The sequence below is a fragment of the Notolabrus celidotus genome, chromosome 15, assembly GCF_009762535.1.
Source record: "Notolabrus celidotus isolate fNotCel1 chromosome 15, fNotCel1.pri, whole genome shotgun sequence".
NCBI classification, from domain to species: domain Eukaryota; kingdom Metazoa; phylum Chordata; class Actinopteri; order Labriformes; family Labridae; genus Notolabrus; species Notolabrus celidotus.
In genome coordinates this window covers 23,722,648-23,749,673 of record NC_048286.1, presented here as the reverse complement: position 1 = coordinate 23,749,673, position 27,026 = coordinate 23,722,648, and the positions used below count along the sequence as shown (strand labels likewise).

The 27,026-nt window shown below is 38.3% G+C and overlaps 2 protein-coding genes across 5 annotated transcripts; one reads left to right on the top strand and one right to left on the bottom strand.

The window, feature by feature from the left end:
* Positions 1 to 2,631: 2,631 nt before the first annotated feature.
* Positions 2,632 to 15,492, bottom strand: LOC117827178 (receptor-interacting serine/threonine-protein kinase 2-like). Of its 2 annotated transcripts, none has more exons than XM_034703690.1 (11): positions 14,911 to 15,492; positions 12,913 to 13,066; positions 12,160 to 12,315; positions 11,373 to 11,530; positions 10,853 to 10,902; positions 10,553 to 10,714; positions 9,629 to 9,714; positions 8,437 to 8,538; positions 8,227 to 8,323; positions 7,834 to 8,031; positions 2,632 to 5,814 (listed from the first exon to the last, which is right to left on the bottom strand). In XM_034703690.1, the coding sequence occupies exons 1-11, from the start codon at positions 15,108 to 15,110 to the stop codon at positions 5,435 to 5,437; spliced, it is 1,743 nt and encodes a 580-aa protein (XP_034559581.1). In that variant the 5' UTR covers positions 15,111 to 15,492; the 3' UTR covers positions 2,632 to 5,434. The 2 variants fall into 2 exon arrangements, with proteins under 2 accessions (XP_034559581.1, XP_034559580.1); XM_034703689.1 differs by having other exon boundaries at positions 2,632 to 5,817; positions 14,911 to 15,491.
* LOC117827179 (sorting nexin-16-like) lies at positions 14,989 to 22,500 on the top strand. 3 transcript variants are annotated; one of them, XM_034703693.1, is made up of 7 exons: positions 14,989 to 15,436; positions 18,288 to 18,581; positions 19,050 to 19,136; positions 21,252 to 21,400; positions 21,491 to 21,560; positions 21,646 to 21,782; positions 21,859 to 22,500. In XM_034703693.1, exons 2-7 carry the CDS (start codon positions 18,288 to 18,290, stop codon positions 22,091 to 22,093), a joined length of 972 nt encoding a protein of 323 aa, XP_034559584.1. In that variant the 5' UTR covers positions 14,989 to 15,436; the 3' UTR covers positions 22,094 to 22,500. The 3 variants fall into 3 exon arrangements, with proteins under 3 accessions (XP_034559584.1, XP_034559583.1, XP_034559585.1); XM_034703692.1 differs by lacking the exon at positions 14,989 to 15,436 and having other exon boundaries at positions 17,577 to 18,581; XM_034703694.1 differs by lacking the exons at positions 14,989 to 15,436; positions 19,050 to 19,136 and having other exon boundaries at positions 17,578 to 18,581.
* The last annotated feature ends 4,526 nt before the right edge of the window (positions 22,501 to 27,026 follow it).

The following is a 27,026-nucleotide window of genomic DNA, read 5'->3' as shown; positions in this document are numbered from 1 at the left end:
AGGCATGTTTGAGTAAAATGTATTTGATGTACATTTAGATTTTATAGTTTGACCCATGTTCCTTCTGTTGACATGAAGTAGGCAGGGTTTATGACATGTACTGCAGCCAGTCACCAGGGGGAGCCATACATCTTTTGGCTTCACAGTCAGTGAACATTGATGGTGTCCATTTTAATATACAACTTATATAGTGGCCCATTTTTATTTCACATCTCTTTGTATTTGTTGTTTTGTCTTTGTGTAGTTGTTACTCAGTGTCCTTCATTGTTTTAATCATTTACTGGTTATGTTTATTGCTGTACTTTTGTCATTGCTTTTTCTCCTTTTGTGGTTGTTTTCGTTGGATTAGTGGCTTCATTGTTTTTTCCTTGTTCTTCCTGCTCTTCCTTACACTTTCTCTGCCTCAGCCTCTTTCTTCCCTGTCTCAACCTTCTACTTTCCCAACATTGGACTTGAACCCAGAACCATCAGACTGAAAGGCAGCTGCCCTATCCACCATACCACAGAGCTTCTTAGCACTGCACGCATTTTTGGTGTTTTCATTCCACCATTTGGATATTGAATTGCAAAAACACAGTTCAAACTACAATGTGAGGAAAGTGTTTATTTCCTTTTCCATAGACAGTCCATGTCTGGGATTCGAATCCAGGATACTTGCATGAGGAGGCAGCAGTCATATCCACAACACCACAGAGCTGCAGTGGGTGCTTTTTTTTTTAGGTCTTTTGATTCCACCATTTTAATGTAGTGGTTTAAAAGCACAGCTCATCCACATTGTAAGGAAACCGTTTCATTTCCATCTCACAGTGGAAGCTCATAGTGGAATTCAAACCCAGAACCATCACATGAAAGACAGAAGTCCTACGCTCAACACCACAGGGCTGCTTGGAATAGCCTTCTGTTGTTGGTCTTTCTATTCCACCATTTGGATATTGAACTTCAAAAGCAAAGTTCATCTCCCATGGACAGTCCATTTCCAGGATTCAAACCCAGGATCCTTGAATTAAAAGGTAGCAATCCAAACCCCAACACTACAGGCCTGCTTGGCAGTGCTTGCCTCTGTAGGTCATATAATTTACATTTTATAGGTACTTCAAAAGCACAGCTCGTCTCCTTTGTGATAAAAACATTTCATGTCTACCTCAAAAAATATGTCTCTGCCAGGATTTGAACCCTTAACTATATCACTGAAAGCATGCAGATCAATCAATGACTGGAGGAGCCAGAACTTTCTTCAGTTAAACAAAGAAAAAACTGAAATGATTGTTTTTGGAGACAAGGAAGAAAGGTTAAGGTTACTGCTCAGCTCCAATCTGCACAGATGAAATGTTCAAACCGAGCCAGAAACCTTGGTGTAGTCTTAGACTCAGACCTTAATTTCAGCAGACACATTAAGACAATTACAAAGTCTGCCTACTATCACCTTAAGAATATATCAAGGATTAAAGGACTTGTGTAAAACTCGTCCATGCATTTATCTTTAGCAGACTAGACTACTGTAACGGGGTCTTTACAGGACTCCCTAAAAAGTCCATCAGGCGACTGCAGCTCATACAGAATGTTGCTGCTCGAGTCCTAACAAGGACCAAAAAAGCAGATCACATCACTCCAGTTCTTAGATCCCTACACTGGCTTCCTGTCTGTCAGAGAATAGACTTTAAAATCCTGCTGATGGTTTATAAAGCACTGAATGGTTTAGGCCCAAAATACATTGCTGATCTGCTGCTACTTTATGAACCATCTCGACCTCTGAGGTCATCAGGTACTGGTCTGCTTTAAGTTCCTGGAGTCAGAACGAAACATGGTGAAGCAACGTTTAGTTATTATGCACCACATATCTGGAACACACTCCCTGAAAGCTGTAGGTCTGCTCCAACTCTCCCCTCTTTTAAATCAAAGACTAAGCCTTTTTTATTTGCCACTGCCTTTCTATCTTAGCTTATTTTAACTCACTTTAAATTAAAATTTTAATGTAATTTTTAATATATTTCTAATTTTCCTTTTCTTTTCTGTTTTATTATATTTGTCATTTTAATTATGTTGTTTTATGCCTGTCTGAATGTTTCCAATGCTTTTAATGTTTTAATGTAAAGCACATTGAGTTGCCCTCGTGTATCAAATGCGCTGTACAAATAAAGCTGCCTTGCCCCGCTTGCAGAATCAACCACCTCACCACAGGCCTGCCTGGCAGTGCTTATCTTTAAGTTGTTTTGATTTCAATATTTTATGTATATCCTCTTCTTCCATTCCTTCCAACTCAGTTTGAAATTTGTGAAGGGACTCAGCTGGGTTGTAGTAATAGAAACAGGAAATAGCGTCAAGCTGTCAGGTTTTGTCCAATCAGAAACAGGCAGTGTTGTCCCCACACTCTCCATTTTCTGAAATGTTGTTGTATTTTCTGTAATGTTGTCATATTTTGTGAAATGTCATTGTGTTTTCTGAAATGTTTTGTGTTTTGCCCTTGAGGGCCACCATAGTTTATTATCCATTTCATTATCTTTGGCTAACATAGCCCCTGAATTTGTGGGTATATATTAGCCAATCTTCATAATTTAGAGCTGATCTGAAATCAAGTATTGAATCGATTTATGTTAGATAAAAATTAGGAAGACAGAAGAAAGTAGGCAGGAGTTTAAAAAAAAGTACCTTTTTAATGAAGGGTTTGATACAATATATGAAAAATAACTGTTTCTATTGCAAGTACTTTGAAGATAACACATTACATGTTTGTTCGATGATCAGACTCTTAATAACATATGCACTAAATCAGGCTGATTCCTTACAGAAGGCAAATCTTCAAATATGAAATTATCCCATAATAAACAATGTTTGAGTTTTTAACAACAGATCACAAATGTAAATATGCATAAAAAGATGACACTGTTCTGTACCGTAAAAATGTTACAACATATCCAGTTATCAAATTTGTATTTTACTGAACTTTGCTTGATGCGTGTAAAAAGCTCTTGCACTTCACAATAGTTGAGATCAAATGCTGAACATGAGGCACAATTATTTAAGACAAGGCAATACAAGTCCAAGATAAGGGAAGCATAGATCCTGTGTGGCCTTGATGTTGTCACTTAAAGTATTTTTCTATTGTCCGGTATGATTTCCTGTAATAATGTCTCATACTAAGAATGACCTGCTGTGACTCATTCCTACAGTCTTTATCAAGTTACAGCGACTTTAGCTGTAAAGATAGGGAACCTGTGGATCGATAAAACCAAATACTGAAGAGCATCTATTCAGAGAAATGTAAACAACAAAACATAGATTGCTCTGTAATGCTTTTAGAAATGGTAGAAACAGTGGATACCACAACTATAGATCCTTTTCAGCACCAATTCTATGCAGCGACTGAGAAACTACAGGTGTGGGGATAACTATCTCTCAATCTGAAGAAAAGTTTTTCTGAAAAATGAGATCCAGTGCCACAGCTGCACTTCATGGTGTCCAGTATTTTCAGCAAGTGCTTAATTGTCTCTTGAGTCACATCATCATCTTATGTCCACCCAGCATGCCATGAACGCTCTGCATACAACCTCCATCAGATCAGAATGATCTCTTTATCTGAAAAGCGGCAAAGTCCTAATCTGCCTGTGCAAAAACAACAAACAAATCATCACCATACAACCTATGTTACTCAAAGACACGAGTATCAGCAAATCTCTCAAACCCAAACCTAAACAATACTGGATTCAACTGAACGTCCAGGGCATGTTTGCTTCCGTAAGGGGACCAAATGAGAGCTTCCATTGGGATTTTGAGGCACTGATATCCCCTAAATTCAGAAAACAGAGGAATTATCTTAAATGAATCCAGTATGCTTCAGTACATTTGATATAAAGTTAAAAAAAAATCTGATTCCAGCATCTCAAATCTGACAATGAATGAGTAACATTTTGTTTTCAGGCTACAGCTTAAATAATCAAAGAGTTTGAAGATGTCAGGTTGGGCTCAGTGAACTGTACCTTTAAAGCATTCTCTTAGGCCTATATGTACAGACCAAACTATTATTGGAGTAAATAACTGACATAAACAAAAAATGTTTAACCCAAACTCTTGAATACAACATGACTCACACCAGGAGTGAAAGTTACGTCTACGCCATAAAAACAGAAATCCTTAGTTTGTCTACTAAAACACACTCTGGCTTAAAGAACAAATACCCTGTAGGTATGTTTGAACCAACAACATAACAAGTATTACCTCTATATGTACAGATCAGCTGCTACTGTTGTGATGTATATGTGTGTATGTCCTTATATTGAGTGATCCCTCTCCATGAGAAAGAGGGAATTCATTACATTATAAACAGTTGTTTCTGTCATGTTGAGCAGATCAGGAAGCACAGGTAAGGTAGAAAAGACAGCGGGAGTGAAAAGTGATAAACTTTAAAAAGGAGGTAAACAAACTGTGTGCTACAAGCAGAGCAATAGTCATGTTTTCAGTCAGAGCAGTAATGCAAGTATTTTTTTCTAATCTTAGCTCAGAGTCCAGGAATAAAGTGTAACTTTGGAAGTATCCTGATGAGTTTGATGTAAATGAATATACTTAGAATTAGAGGTGAGGTCTCTCCTGAGAGGAGCAAATGAAATCAGATCACTTTGGTCCACTTTTAATCTGAACACAGACGTGCAGTCAAACACGTCCCTCTTACTCTGGGTGTCATTTCATCACCGCCACGTCCTCTTTACTCCATATCCCAGGGAATCTCTTTATCTCAGCATTAAAGCAGAGAGTGGGAAAAAATAGCCCAGTAAGGGGGAAAAAAAAACCTCTCACACAGTTAGATGGCTATCATTAGAAGCACTGACTCACTTCAAAAGTGTGTCATATACAGCGGTGTATAGACGCTCTCAGTCGTTGTGGTGAAAACATCCTCTTTAAGGTAATACACAACATCAGGACAGCATGGTACTGTAAGATTGCGATAAAGGAATAAACCTTATTTTTAGCTGCAGGTTTTCCAGCATATTAACAGTCCTTTTTGTCAATGACTCATACATACACACACTTAAACACTCACCCAACACACTCCAAAAGACTCTGGAGGCTCACCAAACACAGAAAACAACTGGGATATCCAATAACATGTTCAGAAGATGGTCATGAGCTTAAGAGTAATCCTGTAATCCATCCTGTAAAAATGAAGGGACTTTAAATAAAATCTCCTCTTTAAATCCACAAAATAAACTGTGAAATAAAATCACTGATTCAGTCAAAACTTTTGCTTCTGATTAAACAGAATATAATCTTTAGTCTCTTGTTTATGAGTGAAAACAACACGCCAGTGTTTACTTCTTTTCTTTGTATCTTCTCCTCTTTTCGTTGTTTTTTTTAGGGAGTCATCTTTATGAGAATGAGACCATTGTGAGCTCAGTGTAGTGTAAAATTGGCACAGTCTATAATCTGAATTCTTTTTGCACTGCTACATTTTCCTGGGTATATTATATGACATGGTCAGTGGCGGTGCAGTTGGGAAGATGACAGGCAGAGGTGAGCCGATTTCGGGTGGGTATGGCTGCAGGCCCATCTGCTTGTTGTCATGCAGTTTGCGAACGACGATGCGGCAGAAGTCTTCGTTGTGACAGTTGTCCAGCAGCTGACGGACCTTGGCTGTGCGGGTGAGCTGGTTCTTTACAAATTCATAATCCTCTTGCATCAGCAAGGTGCGAGACAACAGAGCGTCCAGGCTCTGATTTAGACAGGCCTCCGTCATCTGAGAGACGATCTCCTCGCGGCGTGTGGAGATCCACTGAGCGAGGAGGCCTTGTGAGGGGGGAGAGTGTTGCAGGGGAGGAGAGTAATCTGCTGCAAGAGAGGAGGGAGGAATATAAAATGTGGATGTTAATTATAGTTTCAGCTTAACTACTCATACTGGGAGTGGGAATCATAGGTTAAAACACAATATGATACAATATGATATGATAAGACATGATAGAATACCATGCACAACACATCGCCCATGATAACACTAATATATCGATTCAGAGATTCTCTGATAATTGCTAAATAACACTGACAAATCACAATATCTGACTCATTGAAGAACACAAAATACCCTTAAAAGGTCAAGTGTAGTGACAAGTTGTATACTGTAAAAAGACAGCCTTCAAAAACAAGAAAAAGTATACAAAAATTGGGGTCATATTACTTAAACTAAGCAAAGTTATCTGCCAACAGAGCAAGAAAATTTGGCTTGTCAAGACTAAGAATATATTTCTCATTATGTAGGATCATTTTCTTAAAAATCTTAAATGAGCCAAAAGCTGCGGAATTCATAAATCATATAAATGCCATGTAATTTGGAAGAACTTATCTGAATGTAATGTTCTGTTTGAAACTGTTTGAAATGTTAAATGTTTAAATATTAAGTGTCAGTTTACAGTACTGTGCCAACTGTACTAATATATTGTAGTACATATTTTCTATTGTTTCATTGAATATAAAACAGTGGATTACATTTGGCTGTCATTTGTTTTAATTGTGTGAAGATATAAAGTCATGATTTCTTATTTAATGCTTGAAATAAGAAATTCTGACTTTGAAAAAGCAGTTTTATACTTGTGAGTGTTGATGAAACAGCTTTGTAACAGTTGATATTCTAGTATCAAGCATGTATTACTCAATATAGGTCATTAAATCTCAGTAACAAGCTGTAATATCTTACTGAGATAATTTAGGACCAAAACACTCAAAACAAGTGAAACACTCCAACATAAAAACTGCTTAGTGAGAAAAACTATCTTAAATATATTCCAGATCCTACATTTGAATGGGATAAAGTATGGATTAATGTGAGATTAGCATCCAGGAATCCTGATCACCAGCAAATACATTTCAATTATATACACAGGGTATATTTAACTCCTAGGAAGCTTCATATGATGGAGGTTATTAATCACCCTATATGTACTTTTTGTTCTTCCAAAGTTGTTGGTAGTTTTTTTTCATATGTTTTGGGAGTGTACACCAGTGTCCAAGTTTTGGAAGATGGTTGCCTTAAATCTTTCTAAGTTGTTTAAGATCAGGTTGTCCTGTTTGCCAGCTATTTTCTTTTTTAATGATTTCCCAAAGCTGGGCCTGATCCTGGACAAGAAAAGAGCATTGTTGGCTGGACTTATGGCTGGAAAAAAACTAGTGGCCACATGTTGGAAACCTTCTGATCATGGGTTTTGACATATTTGGACATTGTTTATTTGGAGTTGTCGATAGCCAGGGTCCACGGAGCAAAAGACTCTGCCATACAGGCTTGGTATTCACTTCTAACCAGCCTCTGTGGGTTTCAGGTGTTACATGTACAGAAACTGAGGTTTGTAGTTCTGGATTCGGGGAATGGAATTTTTTAGGGTTTGTTGTGGGTTTTTTTGTGTTATGTTTTTTTATCATATATTATATTAATCTAATATGATTATTACTATCATTTTTATTTTATCTTAACTGTGTATTCATGGTATTTGTATATAAACCTTTGTATAGGTATGTGAACATGAACTCACAAAAAAAAGGAAAAACCATCTTATCAGGCAAAAAATAAGCAAATTTCACCCCTATCTGAGATATTCAATCTTACTTAGATTTCAGTTTTTGCAGTGTAGTCATCACATCCTGCAGTATGAGCTATACATATGGGCTTTACATTGACTTATACAACACAATTTTCTTACTTAAGTGTAGGTTAATAATCAAAAGGTTAATGGTGATGTGTCTCCTAATATAAGGCACAATAAAACATTTCCTATCAAACTTTCTATCATACAGTATAATTATTACCATCACTATGATTGTTGTTTATCATTTTGTGCACTGTGCTATAACTGTTAGTACCTTGTTGCTGAGGTTTGAGGGTCAGGTTGTTCAGCTGTGTCTCGTACTCAGACGCAGGCAGTCGTGGTTTGATGGGAATGTTCAGATCTGTCATGGGCCTTGCACTCTGGTAGCCGTTTAGATCGTTGACTGGGCAGTTGTCCTTTAAAGACTCTGGAGGCTCCAGATTGTGAGCTAAAAATGAGGATGGTAGCCCCTCTATATCAGAAACAGAAGAAAGGAAGAGTGATGTAAAAAAAAGAAGAATTTAATATAAAACAAAACAATGGTATTTGCTGATCTCTTCCGTGCTCCTAAATCTTTCTAAAATCATGCCTTTAATTTTTTTTCTCAGACTCACAGCAGCATTACCGTTTATAGGATTACATGAAACAGTAGTCCTGCTGTGATTACCTTTAGAGGGGGGAGCATTGCTGCTGGTGAGGGCTCCTGGTAGAGAGATGTCAGTGTCCTGAGATGAACAGGAGCCTGAGCCTGAGGTGGAGCTCTCCTTTAACAGAGCAGACAGTAAAAATCAATATTTAAGATATAATAAGACGACCATGCTACCCTTAGCTGTCACTGTTTATTTCATTATTCCATAAAGACCTGTTGGCTACTGACCGGCCAGGGGCTGTGTACGTCCTTTAGCATGTTCAGGGACTCTTCCTCAGTCCTCTTGGCACACTCTGACTGAGCTGAACAGCAGCCTGATCGGCCCATCAGCTGCGGAGGAACAAAGACGAAGAAGGAGGTGAGGCTTACTGACAGGGATGATTAGTAGGGAATTAAAAACACATCGACTATATATAGGTTTCATGTTGTCCAATGCATTTTAAGGATTGTGTCGGTTTTCAAAGTTTATAAATATGAGAGAATTTCAAAACATTTTCCACTACAGCAATTTGATTTTGTGTCTGGTAAAGAGAGAACTAACTGTTTTTCCATCTTCAACAACTTACAATAATCTTTTTTAAGGACATATTATATAAGACACTGAGCGCCTGATTGATCCTGGTGTCAATAGTTAACACTAATGAGCGCTTTATATAGCAGCCTCTACCCTCAGTGTATGACAGGCTAAATGTGACATGTAGTGTAGAGTGGTCTCAAGACTTGAGAAGGGCATAGAAGTACAGAATTGCATTCAACCATTAAAAATATGCAATTGCACTGTCATCAGTGGTTTCGCTCCTGTGCACACACACACACACAAACGCACACACATAGAGAAAGAGGAAGGATCTGTAAAGGGGAACTTATGAAGTAAAGTTTCTGACCTGTCGTTCCCTCTTGGTCAAAGCACAATCGAAACTGTCATTTATGCACACCGCTTTAGTTTTAGCTTGAAGGTAACTACAGTACTCATTCTGAAAGGGGGACTCCATTATAATCATGTCCACATTCATACAAGTGTTACCACAAACAACAGGGACAAACAAGTCTAAATATGATGCAACAGTTTCTGAAGAGTTTCTGAATAGTTACGTTTTAAGGGAAGATAAACTGAAAGTATGGATTACACACGTTTACAGCTTTGACCTTCAATATACAGTCACAACAACAACTAACTCCCAGCTGTGAGGTCAGTAAAGGGAAACACCTACAGTATGAGGGTTTAATAAAATGTTCATTGTTCATTTATCAAACTATAACAAGTTGCTTATTTTTCTCCTTTTATGAAACTTTTTTGAAACATATTTTCGAATTATTTCTTGCCGGTTTAGTCCATAAGTCAACTTTAGTAATCAATGTCTATTTAGTAACTCGTAACAGTTACAGACATTTTTTTTTACAGACAAAACTCTTAGCTCACCTTTGTCTTTTTTATCTCCAACACAGCCTCCAGGAAGTCAATTTCATCAAATCTTCTCACCATGGGCTCCAGCTCTATTAAACACTCTGAAATAAAAGTTAACACGTTAGAGTTTCATTTTTTTATCAAGAATTAGAATTGTATTAAAGAAAGAAGGACAAAACTGTGACCATGGGATTTTTGTCTATCTGCATCTCTCAGACTGAGACTGATTGTTTTTGATTATTCTCTTAAATAAGAATGGAATCCACCTGAGCTGTTAAATTCAAGTTCACATACGACAGCATCGAGCACAGTGTACTCACTACACGGACATATTGCTGTGCTGTATAATGTAACTGTTTTACTGCAGCGTGGCAGTTTGTGTGGGTGTGTCCATGTAATATAAATAGATTGAACAGTTTTATTTGTCTGCGACATTTTGTGATTATAAACAAAACATATGTTATTGGTATAGTTTTGGTCATTAAGAGGAGCAAAATGAACATTTAAGTTTGATTAACATTTCAACATTGATTGAAGGTTATTGATGTTATCTAATTGAAACATTTATGAGGCCATTTCAACACAGCTCAAGTTAACATTAGTTTGACCATTTGGCTTTACAGAGCAGTAAATGAGTAATGGACTTGACATGAATTCATGCCCTGTGGGTCAGGACGGGTTTCTTCTTGATTTCAAAAAGGAAAAATCTGTTTAAGTAAAGAAAGCTGAGAAAAAATTCCACAATGTGACAGGAAGCTGATTCTTAGTCACTGCTCTGACAGCGTAAAATTTCGCTTTGAGTTAGTTGCTCAACATGAAGAGAGACGTCCCCCCAAACTATAAGAGAGGTCAAGCTGCTACGACAGAGCTGTTGTTGTGAAAGAGTGAGGTTTGTGGTCTTTGGGAGAAATCAGTCCCTGCGGTTCAGTCTGAACTTACTAAGGAAGGAAGGCCGCTCGTCTGGGTTGGACGTCCAGCCGCAGGTCATTAAACTGATGAGGGTCTCTCTGCTGGGGATCTCAGCAGGCAGACTGTCCAGACCGGTGTCAGGACGCATGCCACGCAGCACACTGAACATGATCTGTATGGGGTTGGTCACATCTGACCACACATACAACACATATACATAAATCAGGGATGTGTCTGGTAGCAACACTGAAGAGCAAAGATTACAGAGAGAGTGACAGAACAAGAGAGAGAGAGAGAGTGACAGCTGGAGAAGTGTGAAAAATGTTTTACCTTCAAAAGGAATCTGTCTGGACAGGACCTCCCACATGATTATGGCGTAGCTAAAAATTAACATAGAGAGAATTTAAGTTACATCACTCTTTTCAACGGTACTTTCCCTCAGAGCAGGGGGGATTTACAACAAGCTGACTTACTGCAGAAGTCTAACACCTCCAGGATACAACCTCAGATCTCTTCCACTTCTTTTTTTTTTTGTAAAAGCCACCACTTCCCCTTTCACAGATTCTTGACATCAAACTATTTTACTTGAATGATTGACAGAATCAGCTCTCGGCACATTGCCCTGCATTGTGTGGTATGATAAGAATCCAACCATGCTGGCACATTGTGTTGCCTCAACACACAGGAAAACTTCCTGAAAGTGTCCCTTAATGCTGATTGTGCTAAACACACACTAAGTATGAGAGAATGAAGCCATCACAAGTTCATCCAGTTCACTCGACCCCTGAACAGCAGAATCTCTTATACTTTAAACATTTTTACGAGTACTTATTGGGATTTAATGTGTCACCTGTACATATCGTGCTTCACGTCAGCCCGACGGCTCTTGGAGTGTTCGTACTTCTCAGGGGGCATGTAGATCACTGTGCCCCCCATTTCTGTAGGCTTGGACCCTGAACCTTTACTGACGGATAGCTGCCGCCACTTTGAGAGACCAAAATCTGCAATCTGAACAGAACCACAGCAAAACTTCAGAAATACTGAGGATCCTCTGAAGACATTTGTTTTTTTTCTAGTGCTTTTCTATCATCAGCTTTTGGTTTTATGAATGGAAGACACCTAAGCTGTGCTGTGGGGGACTTCTCGTTTTTTAGTGACAGTCGATATGACAAAACTTTCTTCATCAGCAATGCATATTTTGGAGTCAGCAGTCTTTCTATGTATTCTAGGTATGTGTGGAATTATTACCAGATATACGAATCAAGCCTGCAACTAACACTTACCTTCAAAACAAACATTTTCAAAACGCTTACTTTAATGGAGCAAAAGTTAAAATCCCTGGAATACTCAGTTCAAGATCGACAAAAAGGTAAAGCTGAAAACTTTCTATTTGAAAACCGTTATCCAGAGAATTCTTTTTTTTTTATTTTAGAATAATTATTTTAAAAATAATTGCTGCTGATTTTCTGTCATCTACTTTTGGATTATTCTAGTAATTCTGTCAGTTGTCAGGTCTATTTACAAACAAACATACATACATTATGAAAGTCACTCTCAGGGTACAGTTCTCAGACATTTTCTTTTCCAATCTTGCCCCTAAAGTTCTGACTATACCAGACTTTCACTGACACACATACCTTCACATGAAATTCACCGTCCAACAGGATGTTCTGCGTCTTCAGGTCATGATGTAAGAGAGGAGGATTCATGTTGTGTAGGAAGTTTACCCCAAGTGCAATCTCGTACAGAATCCTCAGACGGAGAGGCCAGGCGAGCAAAGGGTACATGTCCTTCTGTGGGCACACATCAGACCGGCACACAATTAATTACAGTACCAGAAATGTGTGTCAGCATGTGTCAATGCACGTGTAGAGGGAGAGGGTGTTGGAATGTATCAACACTTTAATCCAAAACCTTCAAGGGTGACGTAAGAGTGGAATTCCCCCAAAAATATATTTGTCCGTTTTCCTGACAGCTCAGTTCTGGTGGCCCTCTGCTAGTTTCAGAGTTTCATCAGAGACTCTGAAAACATCCAAGTTTCACTTTTGCTTGTCAGACAGGAGTATGGTGACATGTTATTGAGACGTCAGACAGATAGAGCTTGAGGTGAATGTGGTGCAGCTTGCCAAAAAAAACAATGGCTCTTTCACTTCAGTCTTTTTGGCATCATAAAATCATAATGATTCAAGAAAACACTTTTTGTTTCTGTCTGGTAACTTGTTACTGTTTCATCTCTGAGAACAAGAGGAAAGGATAAAGAATGCCTTCAAGCCAAGAAAAGCTTTTCAGCTCTTAATCCACGTAAATTCTCTAACACTGAGTCTTGGATTATGTTGTTGTGATAAAGACTTTTTCCTGAATGAGAGGCTGTTTGAATGATAAATAAATACCTCATGGAGTAACAGGTCCAGAGAGCCATTGCTCATAAACTCTGTGACAATGCAGAAGAACTCTGGCTCGTTGCAGATGCCAAAGATCTGGATGATGTAGTTGAACCGAGCTTTGTGCAGGACCTCGGCCTCCTTCAGCAGGCAGTTTCTCTCTCTGAAACATGGCCAGGTACACAAAGTCAGTGCTTACACTCAGACAGACAAAAATGCTACAGCTGTGCTGACATTTGCAGTGTTGCTTGTGTACACACAGTAACAGGACTGAGCAATACTTATGAAATCATTACCAGAGTATTAACATTAATATTTTGAGATATGCATTAATCATGATACAACACATGTAGGCAAACTATGTGCGGTTATGTGGACAATTTGGATGAGTACGTTTCTGTTAAATGTCCACCACAGTCAGGCATGTAGTGACAGATTAAGCAAGCTTGTACAAGTCAATAAAACAACTCCTGGGACACAACAATTGCCCCCTCTAAAAATACAGCAACAACTCAATGCTTTTATGGTCTATTCATTATTATTGGTTCATATGTTTGAGAAAGAAACTAGAAATAATAGTATACCTATATATGTCTGAGATCATATAGAACAAGTGTCATCAGTTTAAAGTATGTTCACCTTACAGCACAAACTTTGTTCACTGAGATATTCTGCTCAATAAGAAGAATCCCGATTAAAAAAGATGATCACATATTAATTTTAGACATTCAGACATGTGAGAGTTCTGCTTTACCCTCATTCAATGTTTCTTCTCCATCTGAATTGCTTGAAGGCCAAAGAGACACTTTCACCTGCTGCAGCGATGAAACAACATCTGGTACACTATTCATTTTGATATCTGATCAAATGATCCTGTGAACTTTTGAGTGGATTAAATCCTACACAGATTACAATTCTCATTCTCTGATTTTCCCCACAGAGAGGTGTTTGAGACTGCACAGCAAAAACTCAAAATCTTACCAAGTGAAATTTCAAGTCTCATTTTTAGTCAAAATGTCTTATCCCACTTGATTTAAGATACATTTACTTCACAAGTAACAATTGAGAAAGATAGAGGGACTTGTTTTAAGACAATGCATCTTAAATATCTTGTTAAATCAAACAATCTTGAAATGATTTTGTCTTGAGTTGTAATTTAGAAAAACAAGGTTTATTTTATATTTCATACATTTTTCAAGCTGAGATCTTATTTGTAAAAGATGGATAATCTTGATTTAAGACAAACACTGTACTTGATTTAAGTAAACGCATTTTATTGGCGAATCTATCAGAAAACAGCTCCATTGATAAAAGAAAGAATGAAAAAGGAAGGTTGTTTTTTTAAGGGTGGGTTACAGATTTCAGTCACTGTTTCTTCTAAATCAGATACAAATATACATCCTCAAACTACATGCACACAATGAAACACCTACTTTTGAGCATAGCTGGCTTATCCTAAAAAAACAACATGACTGAATATTAGTATATCCAGTTAACTACAAGAAGACATTATATCTCAAAATACTCAAATTAAACTCTGTAATCTTATTTCAAGTACAAGATGGTCTTAAACCTAGAGAAGTGCTGCTATAATATAACTCAAATTAATGTGAATATATCTCAAATGAAGAAGTTGACATGAAATGTATTAGTGCAGAAATATTTTTTTGAGTGAAAAAATACTAATTGTTAGCATTCCTGGGACACTAAGCTTTAAAATACTGGTAAAATGTTGCTTAAAATAAGTTTTCCCTGCTAATTTTAAGATCACAGTTTTCGAATATTACGTCTTATTTTAAGAAATCTTACCAAGCAAATTTTCCCTTGTTCTATTGGCAGATTTTTTGGGTTATTTCAAGGTAAAAATACTTTGACATGTGTTTTTTGGAGGGGATTTTTTCCAGTGTGACTGCAGAGCTGAGTTAAGAATTCACTTGAATCAGTCTGCAGCTGTAACATGTATCCCAGTCTCTATGTTAATATTTTAAGGACAAAGTTGTTCAGTACCTTTCTCCAACAGGGGCATCGAGTTTCAGGCACTTGATTGCCACAGTGGTCCTCCAGTCTGAGTGCTGCGCCTTGAACACGGTGCCGAAGCCGCCTCTGCTCAGGTAGTACAGGTCTGTCAGCTTTTGGTAGGGGATCACTGGTAAGGTGCTGGTCAGACTGCCGATGTTCACACAGCCTATGGCCGCAGACGGCTCCATAGCAGAAGTGAGCCTTTACGAGAAGTATCAGAGGATCTATCAGGCGCTGAAAGCAGAAATGCCTCCTTTCGGTAAACGCAATAAGGAAGAAGAGCTCCTTCAAACGCAGACCATCATGTCGCTGACAGCTAGCGAGTTAAGCTAATGTAGCAGGATGAGAGCGGCTGAAAATGGTTTCCAGATTTCTGGAGGAAGAACTATTCAAATGAATGTCTGCTTGTTCATGAAATATCATCAGACTGCCACTGATCGTTTCTCAGGCTGAAACAAAGAGAGACAACCCCACAGAGAGCTGCTGCTGAGCTGCGCTGTCACTTGGAAGGCAGGTGGGTTTGTTGTTATTAATGACGACATGCTTCCGGGTTTGGTACGAGATGCGTTCATGTTCGTAGGTTTTATAGCAATCGCAAAGATCACTTGGTTTGTTTTGTTTTTTCAAAACACCCCTTCTACTCACATGGACTTCAGTATTTTGTCTTATTTAAAACAAGAACAAATAAAAGACATTTAAAAAAATGTGAGTTGATATTTTGCTTGGATACTAGATTTTTCAAGGGTTCAAACTTTCATTTTAGTTTCAGTTTCATTGAGACGAGATACTCCTACGAGCTTGAACTCAACAGTCAATAATCGGGGTTTTTTAACCAACATGCTGGAATTCCCCAAACTCGTGAGGATCCTTCCCACACATGTTGACATCATGTGTAATGGATCTGTTAAAAATCGAAAACTTTGGGAGGTCCCTCAAGGACAATTAGGCTTCACATCTCAAATAGATGAATAGATAGATACAGTGGCGGAGCCAGACAATTTTCAAAGGGGTGGCAAGACTGAGACCATTGCTCACACAGGGGTGGCTGATTTAATGGTGTTTCTTAATCACTTACTCATTTACTCAAACAGGAGGGGACTGCCATGTGGTAACTGTCACTTTGACTACGATCCGCATAATAAGCTTTTTAATGTATTCCTAAACTAATATTACAAAAGACTGACAAACACTATTAAGCCGAATTAGCACTGAAAGTTGAATTTACTTGTACAAATTGTAGAAGCATTGTAGAGTACAATGCTGGGGCTTATTAATACTGAAGATCTTTTCAATAGCAGAGAGTGACACGGTGAATCTGATCGATTTTCACACTGTTAACAGCCTAAATTAGCAAACTTTGCCATATCTGTTTCAACTCCAGCATAGCAAAAAATTATACATACATTAGGAAAGGAACATTTCAAACATAGTAAATCAAACTCACCTCCGACCTCTGGCAGGGGGGGGGGGGGGGGGACTACTCTCCTCCACTCGTCACGTAGGTGAACCGTGCATGTGTAAGAGAGGTCAACCCAATGTGAACCACAATAATTACCACTTCTTCTCCTTTAATTGCGGTTGACATTCAGGTTGAGTGTATTACCCATAGACAGGTATTATCGCCACCATCTGCTCTGGTGGAGAACTACTCGTTAGAGGTGCACTGTTGAATTGCGTCCCTGTGGGGAGACGGACACACAGAAAGGTACCGCAAAAAAAATGCCGGCAGAGCGGTGGTGGGGGGGAGCTGGGGGGGTGGCCGAAGATTGATCTATGGTGGCCGTGGCAACCATTGGCCGTCCCCTGGCTCCGCCCCTGGATAGATTGTGATCTACATCAGGGGTTCCCAAACTTTTCAGCCCACGACCCACAAAATATAGGTGCCAAAGACTCGCGACCCCCACTGTCCCTCAAAGTGATTTAATGTGGCTTAATTTAGATTGTCAGCAGAAAATTAGCTTAACTATATGAGCATGATGCTGTGTTTCCTGTGCTTTATGAATTAAACTACTGCTACTGATGCTTTTGATAATTAACTGTTCACTAACTCTAAACTTAGGAGTCATCTGGCAACACTAAAGGCAGAAAACTCATTACATTTTCAATTATCAAGATTTTATTTCAAGGTTAGCATCTACTTTTGTATATATGTTTTACTATAAAAGGCTAAAATGTACTATTTTTACATAACTTTTGTCATTCAAATTTATTTATTGCATTTTTTCAGTATTTATTTGTTCACCACAAGTTAACAAATTATATATAAGTAATACAAAACCAACAAAGAGAAGAAAAAATTAATAAATAGATAAATAATAATAATTAACAGTACAAACAAAAATGAGGATAAACATAAGAAACAAGGTAAATAAACAAAAATAAATAACAATAATAATAATATATTTTTTTAGATAATTAAAAAAAAAACATTCTGGGAGACATCTCATGACACCCCATTTGTGTCCCGCGACCCCCCAGGGGTCCCCGACCCACACTTTGGGAACCCCTGCTCTACATAGTCCCTTTCAGGAGCATATCCAAAGGTGCAGCCAGGGGTGCCTGGCTGCCATGATTGGCCACCATGGCAACATAACTAACTGTTTACAGCATAGTACAGTTTATGCTGTTTATTCTAAAGCTCTGTGTCAAAGGCCCTGTTATCATAGCTGAGCAGTATACCTGAGTGAACATTTAGTAAGACATTTCCCAGTTTTGATGGACTCTAAATCATCAAAGATAATAAGGCATTTCAGAGTGCAATGAACTTGTACACATTGTACTATAATTTAAAGCCCAAGAAAATCACTATAGCTTGATATAAAATTGCTGGCTTTTGATTGAGTAAACAAATTAATCCAAAGAGAGAAAACATTTTGATCAAAAGTAATAGGAATTTGCAATCTAGAACAATCATAACGATGTCTGACTTCATAAAGTCAGGATCTCTTGGTATCTTGCTCATGGGGTGAATACTGGTAATTTGTAAGCAACATTCACAGTAGGGAACACTAAAGCTGACTGCATAGAGACAATACAGTTTTAAAGTCCTAAAAAGAAAGATGGGGAATGAGGCATGAAGGGCTGTTGCTGCAATATTATTACCAGAAAACTATGTTTTTTTTCACATGGTTAACATGTGAACAACACAGGGTGTCACCAAATCAGTCAACACGTTTCAATAAGTGCTGACGTAGGACAAACGATACCTGTCTGTGCATTTATGATGATCCAGCAAGACAGTCCCTGCACAGCTCAGGCAGGACACAAACGTGCAGAACAGAACAGGCTGGTGTGAGCAGGCAACTAAATTCCTTTTTCCAGTGGTCACATGAATCAAATTTCTAATCACAATCCTTCCCCCACAGATGGCTGCGCCTTTTGTTCCAGTTCCCTTCCTTGTGGACCAGACTGAAGCTTGCAAGTCCTTGGTCAAGAGGAAGTGTGGACACCCGCCTACAGAAACATCTCCCTCTGTGAGTGCACTGAGACACTGGATGAAAATCTCAACTTACTTCTGGAGGAGACCCAGAGGAGACATGCTGGATGGGATGTCTGCAATGCTGGAGGGTGAAGGGAGAGTTGGGGACTGCTGGGTGGAGAGACCCATCACGCCGACTCTGCTGGGTTATGAGACCCTGGAGGAGAGGGCCAAATTCACGGTGAGGATTTTAGAGTTTTCAAGCCAAAAAAAGAAGATAAATATAGCAATGAAAGACAATTTAAAGGAAAAATCAGGGTGACAGGTTTCTTGGATTGAGTGAAACATTTTGTTTTTATTTGTTTTTGAGTAAAAACCTTGTTTATAAAAACGTGTCAATGAAAGCTTGCATGAGGATTTGAAAAGGACGTGGACTTTGGCTGTGCTTGTGATGTCACATTAGCATCATATGACTCCCTCTGTTTAAGAGGCTTACGTAACGTGTGTGAGTTTGAGTGTGAGTGTTGCTAAATGATTGACAAACTAGCAAATTAATTCACAGTCACAAGTGTGAGCATGTCACAATAAAAGCTGCACTTAATATTCTCCTCTTTCAAAGAATAAAGTTCAGATATTTCTCCTTGGACTATTATTTTGTTTACATGTGTATGTTTTTGTTTGTACACACTAACACTTTGAACTACTTTAGGTTTATAAGATCTATGTGACGACTGCTGAAGGAGACAGCTGGGTGATCTTCAGAAGGTATACTGACTTCTGCCAGCTGAATGATAAGGTGACATTGTGTGCCTTCATCACTCTTGCTGATAGTTTTTTGAGCAGAAGAATTTCAGTGGTAGTGGCTAAATTGAAGAAATAGGAATCATAAAAGCCATTTTTTTAGACTTGATGTGTATTTTTTCAACCAAAATGAAAATACGTGAGGGTCATGCATGTGAGAAAAGAGGGGCTAAATGAGAGAACAAGTATTGGAGAACGTTGAAAGAAGAACAGTGGGTAAATAACATTATAATGCATATTACATTATTATTGTTTACTACAACTTTTTTTTTCCTTTTTCTCTTTTTCTTTAACCCTAATCATAACCCTAACCCTAATCATTTCCCTAACCCTAACCCTAACCCTAATCATAACCCTAACCCTAATCCTAACCTTAACCCTAACCTCAATCCTAACCCTAGCCCCAACCCTAACCCTAATCCTAACCCTAACCCTAAGTTGTTTACTACAACTTAAGGTCATATTATATACCCACATTTATTTATTTATTGTTTAATCTGTCATTACCAATCATAATCACACCATGTCAACCTGTCACTACTGAAACATTTTTAATACTGCCTGTAATTACTACTATCCATTTGTAACATTTGTATTTATCTAAATTGGATTTGATCTTTATTTATCTATTTTTATTTTTACTTATTTTTATTTTACTAATTGGAACTTCTCCTTGATTGTACTTATGTCTGGGTTGCTGTAACAACTGAATTTCCCCCCCGGGGGATCAATAAAGTAATATCTCATCTTATCTTATCTTATCTTATAAAGGTTAAGTCAAAAATAAGTCTGCCAATCATGCCGTTTTCTTAAAGATGCTATTCATTGAGTCTCTTACAAGGTATCAGGGGCAGAGCAAGATGGTTTTGACTGGGGTGGCCAAACTGGAACACTAACTGTTCTAGTGGTGGCCAGGCGTGATAAACATTAGGGGCTTACCTCCAATAATCACATCTACTTAAACTTCTTGTATAAAATAATTTAAAAAATGTTATACTGTTGTAGATTTTTAATGTGAAAAGGTAACTCAACAGAATGGCAACATTAAAATCTGCTGAACTTAACTCTTTAAGGACTCCAAATCAATATGATTGTCCAAAATCAGCATTTTAAGTATCAACAAAAAGAATATTAAAATGCAAAGAAGCTACTGTCTCTGCAGCCTGTTGAAGTACAACCCAAATAGCTGATTTCAATATAAGTAATACCACTGACAAGGCAAATAGCCAATCATGGTTTGGCCATTTTGGTGGCCAATCAGATTTCAGGGGTGCCCATGGCCAGGTAGCCAAAAATGTCCTTGCCAGAACCTCTTTTGATCTGAAATCAAAGAAGAGGAAGTGCCAAAAGCTAATGATAACCCAAGGAAACAAACAACCACTGTGCCCTTGAGCTGCAAGTCATTTAATGTCAAATCCAAATAAATAACAAATCCATGTTTTCTCTTAATAGTTGAAATATAATGAAACTTTATTCCTCTTGAATGTAGGAGCCAGATCCATAACCATATCTATTTTATGTCTGTCTCATTCTTTGCACCATAAGGAGTGCATCCAGAAGGGTAGCCAGGATGGCATGGACCCCCCTTGATTTCTCCCCTGGATGCCACCCCAAAATCCTTAACTATTATTGGCCGACTGCCTTGTCAGACTGAGGAATGGTGATAAATCCAGCTAATTTAATTGTTTGCTCACATTTTTTCAGTACTTTTTGATTTTGGACAAACATCCTCTTATTGAGTCCTTTGGAAGATTTTTTTGTTGCCTCTCTGTTGTATTACTATTCACATACTTAATGCCACCCATGTATTGTAATTTTAAGCCATTGCCCCAGTTGGGCCACCTCTGTCAAATGTCTGGACACACTTCTGTGCACTTGGTCTATAGTCTATAAAAATGTGCATAGCAGTTTATTGTTTAATGTTTGTATTACCTCTTTCTTGTCTTATTTATTAGGAGTACAACTAGAGTTACATTCCCAGTATGTGCATGTATACCTAGTCAATGATAATGATACTGATTCTGATTACTCTGTTTTATCACCCCTCAGTGAAACTTTTCTTTGCCATTCTGTTTCGTTCCTGAACCCTTTCGTTAATCATTGGTTTCAGCTTAAAGAACTGTATCCCAGCGCTAATCTGGCACTGCCTCCTAAGCGCTGGTTCAAAGACAACTACAATGAGGAGTTTCTGGAGGAGAGGCTGAGTGGGCTGCAAATGTTTCTGCAGAGCCTGGCATTACACAAAGAAGTCGTCAAGAGGTCTGTGTTGTAGTGATAAGAAGTTTGAATTCTACAGGTTTCAATCTTCATCTTGTTTGATTTGGAGATTTTGATCTGTTTGCTCCTCAGTGAGGCAGTCAGACGCTTCTTGTGTTTGGTTGACCCGCCAGGTCCGTTTGACAGTCTGGTGGAGAGCAGGGTAAGCTCTTTGCAGAAATATTCCCTGAAGAGATAAAAGCTAAGATTGTTGAGTGGTAACTTACTGGCTGTTGTTGTGACTTCAGGCTTTTTGTGAGACTCTGGAGGAGACAAACCATCGTCTCCAGAGGGAACTCCTGGATAATCAGAGAGAAGTTGATGCTTTGAAGAAGATCCTGAAGGAGAAGGAAAACCACTTTAGCCTCCTTGTGAAGAAAGCAAAGTAAAGATTTGTATTTTTCATGGAGAAATTGAGGCATGCACTTCACACTATATTGACATGATTTCCTCTCACTCAGATCCCTGACACTTTCTCCTGAGAGCTTGGAGGGTGGACGCCAGCTGACGGAGACGATAGCCATACACAAAAACACACACAAAGAAGGAGACATCACTGTGAAAGGATCAGAGGAACAACACAACAATGAAAGTGAAGTTGCAGATGATGACACAAGAATCTCTATAACTGAAGTTGTCGAAGAATCAAACCATGAAACAAGTTCCTATATTTACCCTTTATGTTACTGGTACTGAATTTCAATAAAAATAAAATTGTACAACATTCATCAATGGTAAAACAATTCACAATTAATTTTGTAGGTTACAGTCTGACATACCAGTTTAGATCAGGAAACTCTCTGAAAGTGGTCATCTGTTATTTCCCTGCAGCAACTTTAAATTCAAAAAGCTCTTAAAGCTCCGGTGAGAAACTTTCTGTTCCTGTTGATTTGTGCACCATCCTAGACAAAGGCATAGACCTCCAACACCATCCTTATTTCCTTTAACTGTAGAATAAATCACTCATCATCAATGTCTGCTGTAGAAAAAGTTTCATGAGTTGCTTTTGGTTGGTGTTGAATTTTCCTTGTTTTGTATTCCTTTTGTCATTTCCTGTTTGATTTGTACTTTTTACCTATTGTCTTGTGTTGTCCCTTTTCTGATATAAAGTCATCTTTTTTATATTTTTCAAAGTTTGGTTGTTTGTTTATTTTTTACCCCTGTGTTCTTTTACTCCTTGTTTACATATATTCTAACTCTTATTTCTCAATGAAGTCTTTAGTGTTTCCTGCTTTATTTGGTAGTTTCTTGCTCCTTGTTTGTTTGGTCTAGTCTTACTTCCTGTCTTTGCCTATTTTCCAGCTCTAGCAATTGTGTGCTGATTAGTTCCACCTGTTGTCTCACCTGTGTCTGATGCCCCTGTCAGTATTGAGCCTCTGTGTTGGATCGTCTCCAGTGTTATTGTGCTCTCTGTGGTCCCCTTGTGTTTTCTGTTGGACCTTTTGGAATGTTGTTTAATGTTACAATGTTACAATGTCATTTAGCAGACGCTTTTATCCAAAGCAACGTACATACAAGAACAACACAAGCAAAGATCTAGACAAGAGGAAACAAGATCAGTAAGAGTAACAGAGTGCTTCAAGTCAATTTGGGTGCAGGTACTGCCAAGCAGTGTAAAGGCAATGCACAAAAGTAAGTAAGGATTTTTTTTTTTCAAAATAAGGAACATCTACAATGAAGCAACCAAACAATTTAAGACCTTCCACTATCACCAACAAACACAGATTCCCAGAGTAGAGCAGGACAGTGCGAGTCAATTGTAGCTGGAAGACATGATCTGCCACTGGGGACAACAGTGGAGAATAGTCTAGCTAAGTGCATAGTGCTTCCTAAAGAGCTGGTTCTTTAGCTGTCTTTTGAAAGTAGAGAGGGACTCTGCAGATCAAATGGAGTTGGCCAATTCATTCCACCATTTAGGGGCAACAGAAGAGAAGAGTCGAGCTAGTGATTTTGATTTTGAGGCCTTGTGTGCTGGAAGCACTAGGCGCTTTTCAGAGGCTGAGCGTAGCGGGCGAGAAGGGCAGTAGACCTGGATGAGGGGTTCCAGGTAAACTGGAGCGGTTTTGGTTACTGCTTTGTAAGTCATGATTAGAGTTTTGTATCTGATGCGAGCTGCAACTGGAAGCCAGTGTAGCGAAATGAGCAGGGGAGTGACATGAGCTGTCTTAGGCTGGTTGAAGACCAGACGTGCTGCTGCGTTCTGGATCATTTGCAGAGGTTTAACTGTGAATGCAGGGAGGCCTGCCAGTAGAGATGGACACTTTAGGTACCTTTTTGTATAACCTTTCAATCTTTGCATGTGGGTCCTCCTCCCTTGTCTGATCACACACACGAAAAAAACAATGGAGCTTTGATGCCACCTTGTAGCAGTTACAGATATTAAAAATGACTTCATAGAAATCATAAATCTTTTTAATAATGTTTTTGTTTGCTTATCAGGGTCATAAAGAGACATCAAAAATTACCAGCTATGAATAAGCAAAGCAGATACACTTATGGAAATGTTTTTGAAAGCATCGACCTCTGTCAACTGTGAGACTTGTCCAACTTTGGATAGCTCTATCTTTCTTTGATGTTCATGTTGTATTGTTTGTCTAGGTGCTCTACTACACAGCCTTCATGTTCATGTGCTAAAAGTTATTTGTTAAGTTTCATATGGAGAAGCATTTTGACCAGAAACACTTAGATATTTAGCTTTGAAGATTTTCCTTTGTTGTTTGTGTGTTTTTCCACATTTTGGCATTGAACAGTGAAGACTGTCTCCTTACCTGAAAATAAACTATGATCACTTTGTTAATGACACATCTCTCAGAAACCAGCTCCTTACTCATACACTTCACTTACTTGGTTTTCTTGTGATATCTAGTTACTGTCAGTGGTTTTTCTGGGGATTTAGACTTATTTAACCCATTAGCTTATTTTCTTGTGACAGTAGGATGATTATCGAGTGATTGAAAACAAAACGTTAAGCTGGTCACTGTGATGAGCCAGATCACAGCTGTCATGCTGCCACAAGGGACCATTTAAGGCTTAAGATACTTTTGAAGGTGTTTCCAGAAAATTAGGTGATTAGAGGGACACACTTACTTTACAATATGGAACTTTCAGTATCTCATAAAGTTACTAAATTTTCCAGAATGTTCAAATTTTATGTGATACTGAATTTTAGATTTTCATTAACTTTAAGCCATAATCATAACAATTAAAGGAAATAAAGACGCGAAATATTTCACTCTGTTACCTGAAGCTATAAAATATGAATTTCACTTTTTGAATTGAACCACTGAAATAAATACACTTTTCCACTATATTCTAGTTTATTTAGATGCACCTGTATATCAGGCTAATTGTCAAAGGGAAAATGTTGGGGAAATGGGCAAATGACTGAACAATATAGGAAACTAAAATTAGACATGGTACAAAAACACCAGGATTACAAAATGAAACAGGAAGTGAACACAAAACATGAAGACATAATTACAGACTCAGCATAGTACCAGAAAATCCACATTATCACAATAAGACTGGGTGGAAGAAAAAAATTATAAATAAATGTCTACTTTGGGCTTCTGTAGTAACGCAACCAACACCTTAAATCCAAGGTTGGGTTGATTTATTGTCGTGGCAACCTGTTCACAGAATGAGAAAACATTTCTCCCATAAATGTCACAAAATAAGGTCTGTAATATACAACCTTTAAACACTCTGTCTACCTCATGTTACAAAAGAATATGAATAATGTCTCTTTGTTTTCACATCTTTGACAACCCATTCACAATCATAAAACTTCCTGATCTGAGGAAGTTATGTTTTTATAGACTTTTGTTGCTGTTTTCAACCATGACCAGAAGGTGGCAGTGTGCCAGTAGTTTATTGCAGTAAAGCAGATGCACTTTGAGTGAAGGGCACATTGGGAACTCAACGTTCTGTTCCCGTCCTCCAGCAGCTCCACTGGCTCCCGGTCATCTTCAGAATCAACTTCAAAATCCTCCTGTGTACTTTTAAGGCCATCCACAACCTCTCCCCCCCGTATCTGTCTGATCTCCTCCACATTGTCACCCCCTCTCGCTCCCTCAGGTCTTCCTCTTCCCTCCACCTCTCTGTGCCCCCTGCCCGTCTCAGCACCATGGGGAGCAGGGCCTTCAGTCGCTCTGCTACCCAACTCTGGAACTCACTCCCACCAGACATCCGAAACACTGATTCACTTCCCGTATTCAAATCAAAACTCAAAACCCATCTGTTCAAATCCTCATTCTCTGTTTAACTTCACTGCCTCATTTTAACTTGGTGTTACTTTGCTTGTTGTTTTTATTTATTTTATCGTGTTGTTTTTAATGTGTTTTATCCTCTCTGTAAAGTGTCCTTGAGCGCTTGGAAAGGCGCTTGAAATAAAATATATTATTATTATTATTATTATTATTATTATTAGTAGTAGTAGTAGTAGTAGTATTAGTATTAGTATTATTATTATCACGCACACATGCGGCTGGCTCTGCAAAACTTCAACTCCAAGCTCTTTGATTTTGTCCCCTGAGACAATGGTCTCCTCTCTTCAAGAACAACTGTGTGTGTGTGTGTGTGTGTGTGTGTGTGTGTGTGTGTGTGTGTGTGTGTGTGTGTGTGTGTAGGTGTGTGTGTGTTTGTGTGTGTGTGTGTGTGTGTGTGTGTGTGTGTGTTTGTGTGTGTGAGAGAGAGAGAGAGAGAGAGAGAGATCTCATTCATGCAAGCCTCATCCTCACAAAGAACAACTAACTTCATTCAATGTATGTTACATGGGCACTAATTCAGAGGTCTGGGTACATCCACATGGCAAAAATAAATATGTGCATTACAATAATTGTATTTGTACTGAAATAAAAAACTAAATGCACATGTGAAGAAATAAAAAAACACAAAATATCTGATCAGGCTAGGAGTGTTGGTGCAGTCAAAAGCATGATATGAAGGGTAATAAACTATGACTACAAAGGCTAGAATAGAAAAAATAAAACACTGGATAAACATTAAACTATGACTCAGAGTTAAGTAATCTTAAACATCTGATAGTAGTGCTTTAAAGAAGTTTTGATCATAAATCTCAGCACTGTCCTCTAATGATGATGATCTATGAAGCATCTGATCAAACCAACATGAAAGCCTCTGTGCCTAACATCATCAATCTGCAGAACATTCAGCTGTATCAAAAAAATATACATGTCTAAAAATGTTCAACAAGAGGAGTTGCATTATGTTCACAAGTAATACCGTTCTGAACAATATAGGTTTGGGTGTGAGAAATGATTTCCAAACGCCGCTTTATACTTGTATCATCACTCCATCCATACACACTAAGCGGCAACCTCCGGTCTCAAAATATGAAGCCCATGCGAAAGTGTTATAAACTGCAATTTATCAAGAATCCGCTTGAGGCTGGCTGCAGAAAAACCAGAAACCACATACACACCAATTCAAAAAAGACGATCTTTACAGCATTAATAAACTTGTTTACAGCTTGGTTCAAAAAACGGCATGGCTCTACGTGGCTAATTCCTCTATCGGCACACACTGTGCGGGGGTGATTTTTTTCTAATGCGACAGTTCAGAAGACATTAAGATTACGAGTTTTTGCCCAAATAAGGACATGACTGAC